This window comes from Sceloporus occidentalis, unplaced genomic scaffold, assembly GCF_023333645.1.
Source record: "Sceloporus occidentalis isolate IW3139 unplaced genomic scaffold, rSceOcc1.0.p SCAF_10, whole genome shotgun sequence".
Taxonomy (NCBI): domain Eukaryota; kingdom Metazoa; phylum Chordata; class Lepidosauria; order Squamata; family Phrynosomatidae; genus Sceloporus; species Sceloporus occidentalis.
Window position 1 is genome coordinate 31,622,732 of NW_028316990.1, and position 12,428 is coordinate 31,635,159.

Genomic DNA, 12,428 nt, shown 5'->3' on the forward strand with positions numbered 1-12,428 from the left:
TCCCTCAGAGGCCGAACGATGACAGTTGGGGAGGGAGGAGCCTCTTTCTTCAGGCTAGCCCCTGATGGAACTGGGCCAGCCTTCTCTCTCCCTCAGAGGCCGAACGATGACAGTTGGGGAGGGAGGAGCCTCTTTCTTCAGGCTAGCCCCTGATGGAACTGGGCCAGCCTTCTCTCTCCCTCAGAGGCCGAACGATGACAGTTGGGGAGTGAGGAGCCTCTTTCTTCAGGCTAGCCCCTGATGGTACTGGGCCAGCCTTCTCTCTCCCTCAGAGGCCGAACGATGACAGTTGGGGAGTGAGGAGCCTCTTTCTTCAGGCTAGCCCCTGATGGTACTGGGCCAGCCTTCTCTCTCCCTCAGAGGCCGAACGATGACAGTTGGGGAGTGAGGAGCCTCTTTCTTCAGGCTAGCCCCTGATGGTACTGGGCCAGCCTTCTCTCTTCCTCAGAGGCCGAACGATGACTTAATGAAATAGTTCCTGTGAAAAATAACAAGAGTTGTAAGTTAATTTGCAAGTCAGGTTTTCGTATACAAGTCTGGTTTTTCATATGGAAAAGAAGTTTCTTCTAGTGTTGTGAGAAAAAGGTGTCTGGAATCTCTTCTCGCTTTATTCTGAAGCTATGTGTTGTTTTTGACTCTTAGACATTCTCCTCTCCTCTAACTGGTAGTGAAGATCTGAAACTAAAAACTGTCATTGGATACAATGGAAATGGCCGGGGAAATATGGTCTGGAATCCAGATACAGGTATTGCTTGTGTTTGTGTATTAAAATTCCAGATTTTGTATCTCCTCATTTGGACAATCAGACTGGCTGTCATCTTTCTCCAAAATATTCTACGTAACTGTATAAACTATTGAAATGGCATAGCGCATTACAGATTATGGTTTATGGTTATGATTTAAGCACCTTTGACTGGAAGTAAGCTTCATTGGAATCACCATCTTAGAGTCTGACTTGATGCTATCAGCAAAGCAGCCAGGCTCTGACAATGTAAAGTGGCCTCACTTGACTAATCTTTTCTAATGGATGGAGAAGGTAGGAAGCAAGGGAAATTAGCTGAGTGAATAATAGGATGGAAGAGACTAGTTGTCTGTGCCAACTTGCATATGATGTCCAGATAGGCTTCTGTCTTACCACAGACTGAATGTTGTGATTTATGTGGTCCACATCTTTCACACATACACTTCCATAGCCTAAGTGTTGTCTTCTCACTCCCAGGTTTCTTTGCCTACAGCTGTGGCTGTGCACTCATTGTGGAAGACCTGCACTCTGGCTCCCAACAGCATTGGCTTGGTCACCCTGAAGAGATATCGACATTAGCAGTTAGCCATGATGCCCAGGTATGTGCTTTCCTTGCTCTCCTGTCAAAAGTTGCAGTCCAACCCATTGCTTCTTCTAATTGAAAAGGTTCTCCTGGAGGTAGGAACAGCATCACTGAACAGCCAGTTGGTTATGGACCTTTCCATCTCCTTTTGTCCTTGCCTGTGCAACAGCAGAATGAAAGGCAGAAATGCTTGGCAAGCATTTCACTTTGACTCAGGCTGTGTTATGCTTTGGTCTGCCAACCAGTTATTCTCAGTTCAGGAAAGGAGTCACTCACTGGCAGGTGAATGCTACCCAAATGAATATGCAGAGGGGCAAAGGAAGTTGAACTATTACTTTCTGAGTCATTTGTTGTCGTCTGCAGAGTTAGATAAAGAGACACAGAATGGCATTCTGTTAGTGACTTCATTGCATGCAAGTCCTTTTTAGAATATAGATTTCTGCTCTTTGAAGAGCATGCAGTCTTAATAGACAATGAAGAGCTAGGGAAAGATTACCACTTTTAGGAGAAGAGTAATTTTAATTTAATAGAGGTGCTCTGGAACACCAGAAATCCTTACAAATATATGACTAGCATAGTTTGAACAAGTTTACTTGTTTTTCAAAGTGTGCAAAGTGTTCAGCATCGCACAGTAATAATCTCTAAACAGGCTGCTATGTTTTCACTTGCATAATCTAACTTTTAAAGCCGGCAAGGAGATATAATCTTATTTCAAACTGCCAGGCAGATGAATGAGCTGAGATTTCCCCCAAGGACTTCCTACTTTACAGCTCTTAAGTATGACGGTTACATCTTCTCTTCAAGGAATGTTTGTGTTTTACTGTGCATAAGCTTTAATGTTGCTTTTGCCAGGTTCTCAGTATACTCTGCTAAGACTCTAAGGCTTTGTAAAGGTTGAAATCAGTGCATTTTTCTTCTTCATCTGGGTTTTATTTTCGCTGCTTATTCCAGTCATAAGTGCTGAAATAACGTTTATGAAATAGGGACTTCCTCTGATTTAATGACTGAGTCTCAAACAGTGGCAGCGATGTATATTTTCAGGTCCTTGCATCTGCCTCTGGTCAAGGCTGTGGACACTCACGCTGCCAAATTCGCATCTGGAATGTACAGGACAAGGCCTGTCAAAGAGTTCTGTTCCATCATGAGACTCAAGTGCAAGCCATGGCATACTCTCGAGATGACCGTTTCCTTGCCACGCTCGGTGGGTATAACCAGTAGCCACAAATGGGGTGTTCATTTTACTTGTTAGCTACACTTGCCATCTTTCTTCCAGTGAGGAAGATGAAGTTTCTGAATATATGTAAAACCTATTAGGGCACAGGTTACAGAATTGGGACCTCTTGGGACTGTTGTTATTCTACCTATTAACAGCCCTACATGGGTGCTATTCTTTGGGAGAGAGTGTTTAGGACTTTCCCAATGCTTTGTCTACAGTGTCACAAATCCTCTTTAGGAGTAAGAACGGAGGGATTCTAACTCTAGGTAAGACAGAACAGAAGAAGCAGAGACTCCCAACATGAGTTTTCTTTGCCTGGAGCACATTCACCTGCACTCAGTGTGCGTGCATTAGTGTATTTTTTATTGTAACTGCTTTGAGCTTGAGTTTAAAAAATGGGCATACCTTACCATTAAATTTGTTATTTATTTTAACATACTGGAATGCAGGGGACTACGTCGATAGGGTCTTTGCCCTGTGGAATGCCCACACTTATGACCTGATGTCATCCACCCGCTTCTCTGAGCCGGTCCATGAAGTGGCCTTTAGCCCGCAGTCTGTGGGACACCTGGCCTGCGTAGGAAAAGGAATGGTGACTTTCTGGCTAACGGAGCAACAGGGAACTGACATCAGCCTAAAGGTATTTCTCTTCATTGTCATATCTTGCAGCAGTCTTTCCCAGTGGCCATGCTAGTTGTGGGCCATGGGAATTGTAGTGCAACATTTTGGAAAGGAGCCAGGTTAGGGAAGGCTATCTTGCAATATTTGAGATACAGGAGAGTTGTACAGCCAGTGGACCAAGATGTCTGGAGGACATCAGGATGGGAAAGGCTGGTTGGAAGTATTTGAAATATTGCTGTGCAAAAATGTCAGAACCTTGGTATTTCAGCCTCATGGAAGAGAATGGGCCTCTGACACAAATTGTACCTGTTAAATCCTAGCTGAGGTAACTTTCTTTTTCAGGTTCACAAAATTCCTGTCCCCGATGCAGTTGGTCCAGTGGAGCTTACATCCCTGTGCTATAGCGCTGGCTCTCTTCTGTACACGGGGACAAGTACGGGACAGATCTGTGCCTGGGACACAGAGACCAATCGTTGCTTCATGACTTGGGAGGCTGTCGAGGGGGAGATTGGTGAGTCTTTGCACAGTGATGTTGTTCAAGAGGTTTTTGAAGCATCTCTCTTGGATGCACAGAGGCTAGAATAGGTTGCAGTTGGCTTTGAGGTATAATTTGGTCTTCATATCCTTTCCAGAAAAGGCCACATATGCCTCACTAGTGTAGCCTTTTTGAAGATGGCTGCTGTACAGTCTAGATTATTTGCCACATAGTGGAAACTTTGGCAGCAAAGGCTTAGAAAGAGCCCTGCCTCAGTCGAGTGGGCATGCCATCAGTGTCCCTTGTGGGCACAGGGCTTCATCTGCTACAAAAACATTGCCAGTGGGATACTCTATAATTCTCTGGATTATTATCATGAAGAAATATATTAATTGGAACAAATCAATTAATTGGAACAAATCCTTTACCTCTGTAGGTATACTACGGTGTCATAATAACAGGCTAGTGAGTGGCAGCAACACCAAGAAAATCCAACTTTGGTCAGTGGCAGCAGTTCAGGAGCTGAGAGTAAAAGGTTCCAGTGCCAGGTAATGCCTTTTCTAACTCAGTTTGCTTGTTCTAGAGACAGAGTGTCTAAGAGCCACTTAAAGAGCATATAACTTCCTATGAGAAAATACACAGAGTATTCATGTTTTAAAAACCAGTCTAATTACCTTAAGGGATTGATTCCCTGCTCAGCCAAGGAAACCTATTGGGTGACTTTGGGTGAGTCACCCTCTGCCCCAGAAAACTCCATGATAAGTTCGCCTTATGCTCACCATAAGTTGTAAATGACTTGAAGGCACACAACAATAACAGCAACAAACCCTCACCTCCACCCAAGGCCCCAAAGATACTTTCCAGTGTAAGATTCAGCCCTCAACCATCTCTGATTAGTATTTTTTTCCTGCCTCATCTGGTCTTCTCTGTAGCTCAAGCTCTGTTCTCTTGGAGCAAGAAATGGTCCTGGATGGAACTATAGTTAGTGCCACATTTGACAACTGCATGGATATGGGAATTGTTGGCACTACTGCGGGCACATTGTGGTACATCAACTGGGCAGAAAATACCAGCATCCGACTGATCAGCGGGCACAAGAACAAGGTATCAAAAATGCTATGCAAGTAGTAAAAAAACCCCATATTTCTGAAGCTGGAGTGGGAGGTGAGAGTTGGGAACCCCACAGGAGAACTCCCCCACTATACCTCTCTGCAAAATTGACTTCTTTCAACCTGTTTGTGTTGCCATAGGTGAATGAGGTGACTTTCAGCCCCTCGGAGTCTCACTTTGCCACATGTGGGGAGGATGGCAGCGTGAGGGTTTGGTCCCTGGCCAGCATGGAGTTGGTGGTACAGTTTCAAGTGCTCAATCAGGTAATTATTCAAAAATGTTGGCAATCCTGCCTAGTCCATTGTTTGTCTGGAAAGAGCAAGAGCTGATCGGGTTGAATATTTGTAATATTTCTACTGTTGGCAGCCAAAAAGTCCCCTAGAAGCTGCTTTCAGTTGTATACTCCATTCAATAAAATCCTTTTATTGAAGAAAGACCTCCTCCTCATTGTTCCCAAGTCCTTGTCCTGTCTGGTCTTTGTACCCATCATCCCTGCTCATTGGAGGGGACCCTCTCCCACCCAAAAGCTTGTCTCGAATCACCCGTAAGTTAACACATGTTAGATACTTTCTTGAAATCAAGTCAGCCCATGACCAAAGGCAGAGAACTGGCATCAGTGTTGCTTCTCTGCTCTTCATTTCTGCTGCTTGGTTGTTTCAGAGTTGCCTGTGCCTGGCCTGGAGTCCAATGCCCATCTCTGTCAGTGGGGCAGAAAGTGAGCATATCGTGGCAGGGTATAGTGATGGCACCATTCGTGTGTTCAGCATTTCCCGAACAGAGATGGAATTGAAAATGCATCCCCACTCAGTTGCTGTAACAGCGCTTGGATACTCTGCAGATGGTAGGACCTCTAAGTCATTTGCCAGCTGTTAATACAAAGTCCATTTCTTTGGCAAATATTCTTGACTTCTTTTTTGCCTTTCAGCAGATGCCCATCTCCCCAATTATTTTCTCTGGTCCTGTTGCTCACTTTCATATAATGGTCCTGCAAATTCTTGCATTAAAGTATGGGCACATTTAGATAAGTTGGGGGGGGGGATTAAAAGCATCCCCAACATGGTTTAGTGGTTTGAATATTGGATTAGGACTCTGGGAGACCCAAGTTTAAATCCCTGATCAGTCATGGAAACCAAGTGGATGACCCTGTTGCACTCTTTCAATCTCGGAGGATGGCAGTAGCAAGCCTCCTCTGAAGAAATCTTGCCAGGAAACTCCACAATAGGTTTTCCCTAAGTAAGGGTTTACTCGAAGGCACAGATCAACAACAAAAGCCAACAGAACCCACAAAAAAGGGGAGATAATTTCAAGATGCTGAAGAATGATGTTTATTAATTTAAAAGCGTGATGCACTTTGCACTGTAGAATATTTTATGGTCCTCATCCTGTACAAAAAAGACAGTACATGATTACATAGAAACATCATTACATTGTTAATTGTGCCTTTCCAGGGGAAATTATCTTGTCTGGAGGCAAAGACGGGCTGATGGCTGTTAGTAGCCCACGTACGGGCATGACTATTCGTGTCCTGACTGACCACCGATCCTCACCCATCCAAGTTATCCAGTGCACAAGGAAACAGGTAAGTTGGATTCTAAATTGGTCCCCGATTCACAATGGGGTTTGGTTCCAAGAACTCTGTGAATATCAAAATCACTAAATGCTCAAGTGCCTTTATATGCAGCAGTAAAATGGTGTAGTAAAATGGTGTCCCTTATATAAAATGGCAAAATCAGGGTTTACTTTTTGGACATTTTTGGACTGACTGTATGAGGCATTAGAATAGCTTTTGCTCAGTTGAAGATTGCCAGATGAATGGTGCTCTGTTTATTTGTATTGAATTTCACATTTTAAAATGCCCTTACTATCTTGATACAAAAGCGCACGCGTACACACACACACACACACACGCACATATATATGAAAGATATCTTATGATGATCCCCATATAGTGAGTTCTATTACTCAGCCATTCTCAAGTGCAAAGTTCCAGTACTTTGCCTATAGCTTTTGAAATACTCTTTCTCCTTGCACTTGGCTTGTGCTTTTCTGGAATCATGGTTATTATTGTAGATCAGTTTCATAGCACAGCTTTCCAGGTGAGGCAAAGGTGGGGAACAAGAGGTGTTTCTTTGTCTTGTCGGGGGATAGTCTCATTGAGGTTCTTACCATGTATTATGCCAAGCACCAAGAGTCCATGCTTCTCTGTGAACGTTTTACCTTGTGAGTCCTTGTGCACAAAGGCAGTCAGTGGAGTAAATAAATACACCATTTCTACTGCCATTATCCGACTCTTCTCTGAAATGCTCTTTAGCATTTCGCCACATCAAAGCAATTATGCGCTTCTAACTGTTCTTATGCTTCTCAAAGGTTTTTTTTTTTTACCTATTTTGAGATAAGGCAACTACTGTAGTTCTCAAAACAAAACTCACACTGAGGTCTTCTTGCTACATTTCTTACCTGTTAATAATACTGTGTTGGATTATGTGATGTGTCAATGTTTTATGGGAGCAAATATGAAAAAAACCCACAATTTTTCATGTTGGTATCCTGGTCCCTAGCACACTGAACTTGGGGTTGAAGGCGGTGATCTCTGGTTAGCGGCAAGTGCTGATCGACGGGTCAGTGTTTGGGTCTCAGACTGGATGAAGGACAGATGTGAGCTCATTGACTGGCTGAGCTTCCCAGCTCCCACAGGTCCAGAGGTAAGACTGTCTTGCTGGGAGAAGCGGCCTAGCTTAAGCCTTTTCTTAGTCTTTGCCTGAGGAATATTTGATTAGATGCAGGCTGTAGTTCAAGAGATTTAGCAAACTAAGGTAGTGACATAAACAGAGAGAGAGAGAACTAGTAGCAGAATTCTGAGAACAAGGGTGCTAATTTAGTCTAAGATGGAAATATTCCTAGTCTTTCATGTTCTAATTATTATTTTTATGCAGATGAGCCTGTTCACAATAGCTTATTTTCTATTAGGCCAAGTTGAATAGTTCCTGGATGGGATTACCCAGGTTTTGAAAGGTTGTTTCCCTCCTCAATGGCAGAAATAATTAGTAGATTTAATAGATGTTATGCCAGTCCACCCAGTTTCAGAATTCGTAGTCTTTGAATCAAAGATGAGGGCTCTCCATATGTTTATTCATTCATTTATATGCTGTCTTTCTCCCAGTGTGGGACCCAAGGCAACTCCCAAAAGAATTGGTTAAAGACCAACATTACAATTTTAAGATCAATTAAAGTCATCACATTTAAAACCGTGTAAAACAACTTAAAAGCATTACAATTGAAAATAAAGCACACACACACCACTGCAAGCGATTCCATATTAAAAGCCTGCTTAAACAAAAAGGTCTTTGTCTGCTGGTTAGAAGAGCCAGGGAAGAAAGTCCTCACCCAACATGCCTGCGATGGTGGTGGGACTGAGATAAAGCAAATGTGGCTTGTTACTCTTTTCTTATTATTATTGTTTTCATTTTGTCTCCAGGTCCCCAGCCCATTGCCTCCTAGCCTGGCAGCATTTTGCCCTTGGGACAAAAGCACTGTTGCCTACGTTGGCTTTGGTTTGCAGAAGGAGATCCTCTTCTATAGCTTGCAGCAGAAACAGGTACATAATAGCTTAGTGAGCCTGAGATCCCGTGTTTTCCACTAGCAGGCATGCTGGATCTGAAAACTGAGAATCTGTAGGTTTTGGAGGCTCAGGAATGGACTTCTTGGGTGTCCCAGTGTTGTATCTGTCTAAGCCTTGGTTCCAATTGAGTAATTGCCACAGAGCTAAAACAGAAGCTGGATATGATGTGACTGCTGCTGGGTGCTTTTCCTTGTGATGTGCAGGTCGTTGAGAAGATTCCTTTGCCTTTCTTTGCCACGTCGCTGAGCTTGTCTCCTGCTGTCTGCACCATAGCTGTTGGCTTCAATGGTGAGTATCAGGAAGTCCCAAATGGACAGCTGTATATGTATGAGGTCTTTAGCAAGGAGGGTGAGGCTCTGAAAACCCTGTGGAAAGGCAGCTTGGCATGTGGAGCATTCAAGGCGACACTAGATCCCTTCTAATAGAAGTATACTTCCTTAACCTGTAGTTTTGTTGTTTGTCCTGCAGAGCGTATGCTGAGATTGATAGACCTCAAGGCAAAGAGAGAGCAAGACTACAAGGGGCACGATGATGCCGTTTGCCTCTGCCGGTTTACTCTGTCTGGGAAATGCCTCTTCACCACGTCTTACAATGAGATCCTGGTGTGGGAATTCCAGAGCAGATGAACGGAAACTGTAACGTGGCTGTTTGACAGAATGATGCAACACACAAAGGTGACCTAACACTACTGATACCTTGGCATCCCATGCCCTTGCTGTTTCCCAGGATCAACTTGGGTTGCAGAGGCACCCATCTTAGAACAGTTAGCAAAACCCCAGCAAAGCTGTTTAATTTATTTGGGTACCAGTTGAAGAGGGAGTGATCTTTGGCATGATAGTCAGAAACAGCTGAGGTTCAGAGCAGATTCTTCTCCTCTTCTAGGCTTCCCAAGTCATTTAGTTGACACACATTTTCTTGTCCTGTGGGCGATGAAAGTCTCCATCATTCCCTGCGCGCTTCCCGACTCCCCGGATTGTCCCATCTTTCAGTTCAACACCATCACTGACTTGATGGACGTTCCTTGAATCTGAGATTGAAAAGCTCTTTGGAGCAGCAGGCATTATTACCCGACTTCATGGGCAAGGAGTAGCTCAGATTCTTGATCCCTGTTGCAGCCACTGGAACACAGAAAGTGCATATAGGATTCCTTTGCTACACTTGAGGTGGGCAGGGAATGTTGTCATATTCTTTTTCTAAATGGGCAGCAGACCAATAGGTTACCATGCCCCTTTGGCATACCTCTGTCCTGTGCATTGTAACATGAGCGGTTGCCATACTGTTGATATTGCCTATGGAAACTGAAGACAAGAACAAGCTGTTACTCTTGTTCTCTTTTTACTGTGTATTTGTTGAGTTTTATTCTTCCCTCATCATTAAAAAATGTACATATGTGCATAGGATTAATTTATATATATATATATATATTTAAAGAACAAGTACTCCATTTTGACTGTGCACTTGTGTCCTAGCTAAATTTTTTAGTCTTTCCAAAATAGAATAATATTTTAAGGAATATTTCAAGATTCCTGTGTTTTATATTCAGAATTTGCAGGTGTTTATTTTTACAATGCACAAGTGACCCTGCACTAGCTTCCTTTTGCGACAGAGCTAATGAAAGGAAAGCTAGTCATAAAGAAGAAATAAATCCACAAATATTCCTGTTGGTTAAGTTTGGCCTGTAAGGACACCAATGCATTTATCCTGCTAAGTTCTTGTTTGTAATTTGTAAAATAGAAGGAACAGAAATTTGTGTTTCTAATTTGATTCTAAATAAACAAATGTTTGATATATTTAAGCCTCTTGGTAAATTCATGTGCTTTACGTTAGGTTTGGAAATGTTCAAATGTTGCTGTACTGCATGTCCCAGCAGTCCTAACCAGCATTGGAAATCAGTTTTTATCCAGGATGGAAGTGTAATGCTTACATTTCTGCTTAAGTGAGAGAAAGCTGTCACATTTACCTGTATGTATGTAATATTTTCTTTCTGAAAGCAGCAGACTGCTTTTCTGTCTTCAGAAGTATGGACAGATAAACCGGGTACAAGTAAATGATCTTTCCATTTCTTCATTTCCTTTATCCAGTAATGCTATTAAGGGGTCACACTCACTATGATAAGCTCCGAATCCTTAGTTCCCACTGGAAATTGATTCTCATCCTCATTACATCCATTATAAAACTGATTAATTTCAAATAAAGTAGTAACAATAAAGAATATATATTGCCTATTGTATATTGTCTGCCCTCCCTCCTTTTGCTAAAATTACACATAAACATCAAGACACAGTACAATATCCCCAGTACAGTGTACTTAGTTACACATTTTTGTAACTAAGGATCGACACAGGTCGAATTATTCCAAGAGTTATTCAGGAGAGGTGGTGAAAGAGTAAATGGATCAATTTATTATTATTATTATTATTATTATTATTATTATTAAGCATGACTAAGGATTCTGAATGGTGTGAAATGAAAAGGTGTCAATGGGGCGGCGGGTGACACCATGAGTTATTGCACCAGGTGACACCAGTATGTGGATGTAGTAGAATATGTTCTATACACATAAACACAATATACATAGTGGCACCAATGGAGACAGGAAAGGAAGCCCAACTCCTCTCAAGAGTTGGTCTCACAACTGCCAAGCAAAGTGGCTTGACCATGGGAGCAAATGAGGAAAAAAAATGTAGGCTGGTCCAGGTTGGAGACACACACAAAACACATACACACACCCCATTTCCCTCCACTTTCGGCCCCGAATGGCCATGGAGTTTATCAGACAAGGGAAATTGGAAGTATAATCCAATAGCAATCCGAACGCAGTCAGGGGCTTGACGTTATTGTGGGATAGACTACCACATGCCATTTCGGGCAATGGGAAGCCAATCCGAGCGCAATCATGGGGTTTCACGTTATTGCGGGATAGACTACCACACGCAATTTACTGCCCTGGCTAGGCCTTCTCTGTATAAACTACCCTTGAGCCAGGGCAGTTTAAAGCAGTTTCAAGATGGATGATCTCTGCAGTGTGTTTTGGACCTAGATTAAGTTGAAATGTGAGGGAGTCATTCAGCCTTCCAGATAACAACAAATGAGCTTTTTAACCAGCATAACAACAACAACACAGTTCCCAGAATTCCCTAGCAGATTTTTTTGAGGGAGCTGTTCATGTTCACTTAAAAGTAATCACTGAGGTCCAAAACACACTCCAGAAATCATCCAGTCTGAGACTGCTTTAACTGCCCTGGCTCAGCACTAGGGAATCCTGGGAATTGTAGTTTGTTGTGGCACCAGAGCTCTCCCTGACAGTGAAGGCTAAATGTCTCACAAAAACTACAGTTCCCAGAATTCCCTAGCACTAGAGCCAGGGCAGTTAAAGGGGTCTCAAAATGATTGTTTGTGCAGTGTGTTTTGGGACTTTAATAGCCAAATATTTCTTTCCCGAGAGGTCTAAGGGAAAGCTGGAAGAGCCCTCCATGATTGTTGAGGGCAAGGGCTAAGCCTCATACAATTCTATGTATAAAGAGGCCTGGGCTGGAACTTGCCCTCGACAATCATGGCGGCTTCCGCCTCAGGCTGTAGCCGAAGCCGCCATGATTGTTGAGGGCAAGGGCCAGGACTCTTCATAGAATTCTATATAAAGAGGCCTGGCGTTTGCCCTCGACAATCATGGCGGCTCCGGCCTCGACTTGAGCCCTGACAAGAGGAAGTGTTGAACGGAGGAGTCACGTGAACGGGGCAAGATGGCTGCTTTCCCCTGGTAAGGAATTGGGAGGACGCTAGATAGATGGATAGGGGACCCCTGAGGCAAAGGAGGCCGAGGAGGGAGCAGGACAACATGGCTAGGGAATTCTGGGAATGGTCGCTTGCTGTGGCACCAGAGCTCCCTCTGACAGAAAAGGCTGAATGTCTCACAAACACTCCAGCTCCCAGAATTCCCTAGCATTGGCACAGGGCTGTTAAAGCGGTCTCAAAGTGGGTTATTTCTGCAGTGTGTTTTGGACTTATATCTGCCATGGCTGAAGGCTAGGGAATTCTGGGAATGGTAGTTTACTGTGGCACCAG

At 43.4% G+C, this 12,428-nt stretch overlaps 2 protein-coding genes across 3 annotated transcripts in view; both read left to right on the top strand.

Annotated features, from left to right (window-relative positions):
- LOC149306352 (WD repeat-containing protein 90-like) overlaps positions 1-10,556 on the top strand; it is a 37,953-nt gene extending 27,397 nt beyond the window's left edge. Inside the window, exons 30-44 of one of the 2 annotated variants that reach the window (XM_089539745.1) lie at positions 643-745; positions 1,220-1,341; positions 2,367-2,526; positions 2,991-3,181; positions 3,505-3,673; positions 4,074-4,185; positions 4,570-4,741; positions 4,888-5,010; positions 5,408-5,588; positions 6,196-6,326; positions 7,306-7,449; positions 8,223-8,342; positions 8,570-8,654; positions 8,835-9,040; positions 9,249-10,556. In XM_089539745.1, the coding sequence (XP_089395871.1) occupies positions 643-745; positions 1,220-1,341; positions 2,367-2,526; positions 2,991-3,181; positions 3,505-3,673; positions 4,074-4,185; positions 4,570-4,741; positions 4,888-5,010; positions 5,408-5,588; positions 6,196-6,326; positions 7,306-7,449; positions 8,223-8,342; positions 8,570-8,654; positions 8,835-8,992 (1,971 nt within the window). In that variant the 3' untranslated portion in view covers positions 8,993-9,040; positions 9,249-10,556. Of the gene's footprint in view, positions 1-642; positions 746-1,219; positions 1,342-2,366; positions 2,527-2,990; positions 3,182-3,504; positions 3,674-4,073; positions 4,186-4,569; positions 4,742-4,887; positions 5,011-5,407; positions 5,589-6,195; positions 6,327-7,305; positions 7,450-8,222; positions 8,343-8,569; positions 8,655-8,834 lie in introns of both variants that reach the window. The other variant, XM_089539744.1, reaches the window with a different exon arrangement.
- A 1,490-nt stretch (positions 10,557-12,046) lies between these two features.
- Positions 12,047-12,428, top strand: part of LOC149306353 (VPS35 endosomal protein-sorting factor-like) — a 35,092-nt gene continuing 34,710 nt past the window's right edge. Inside the window, exon 1 of the mRNA XM_089540004.1 lies at positions 12,047-12,123. Coding sequence (XP_089396130.1) covers positions 12,107-12,123 — 17 coding nt within the window. The 5' untranslated portion in view covers positions 12,047-12,106. The remainder of the gene's footprint in view (positions 12,124-12,428) is intronic.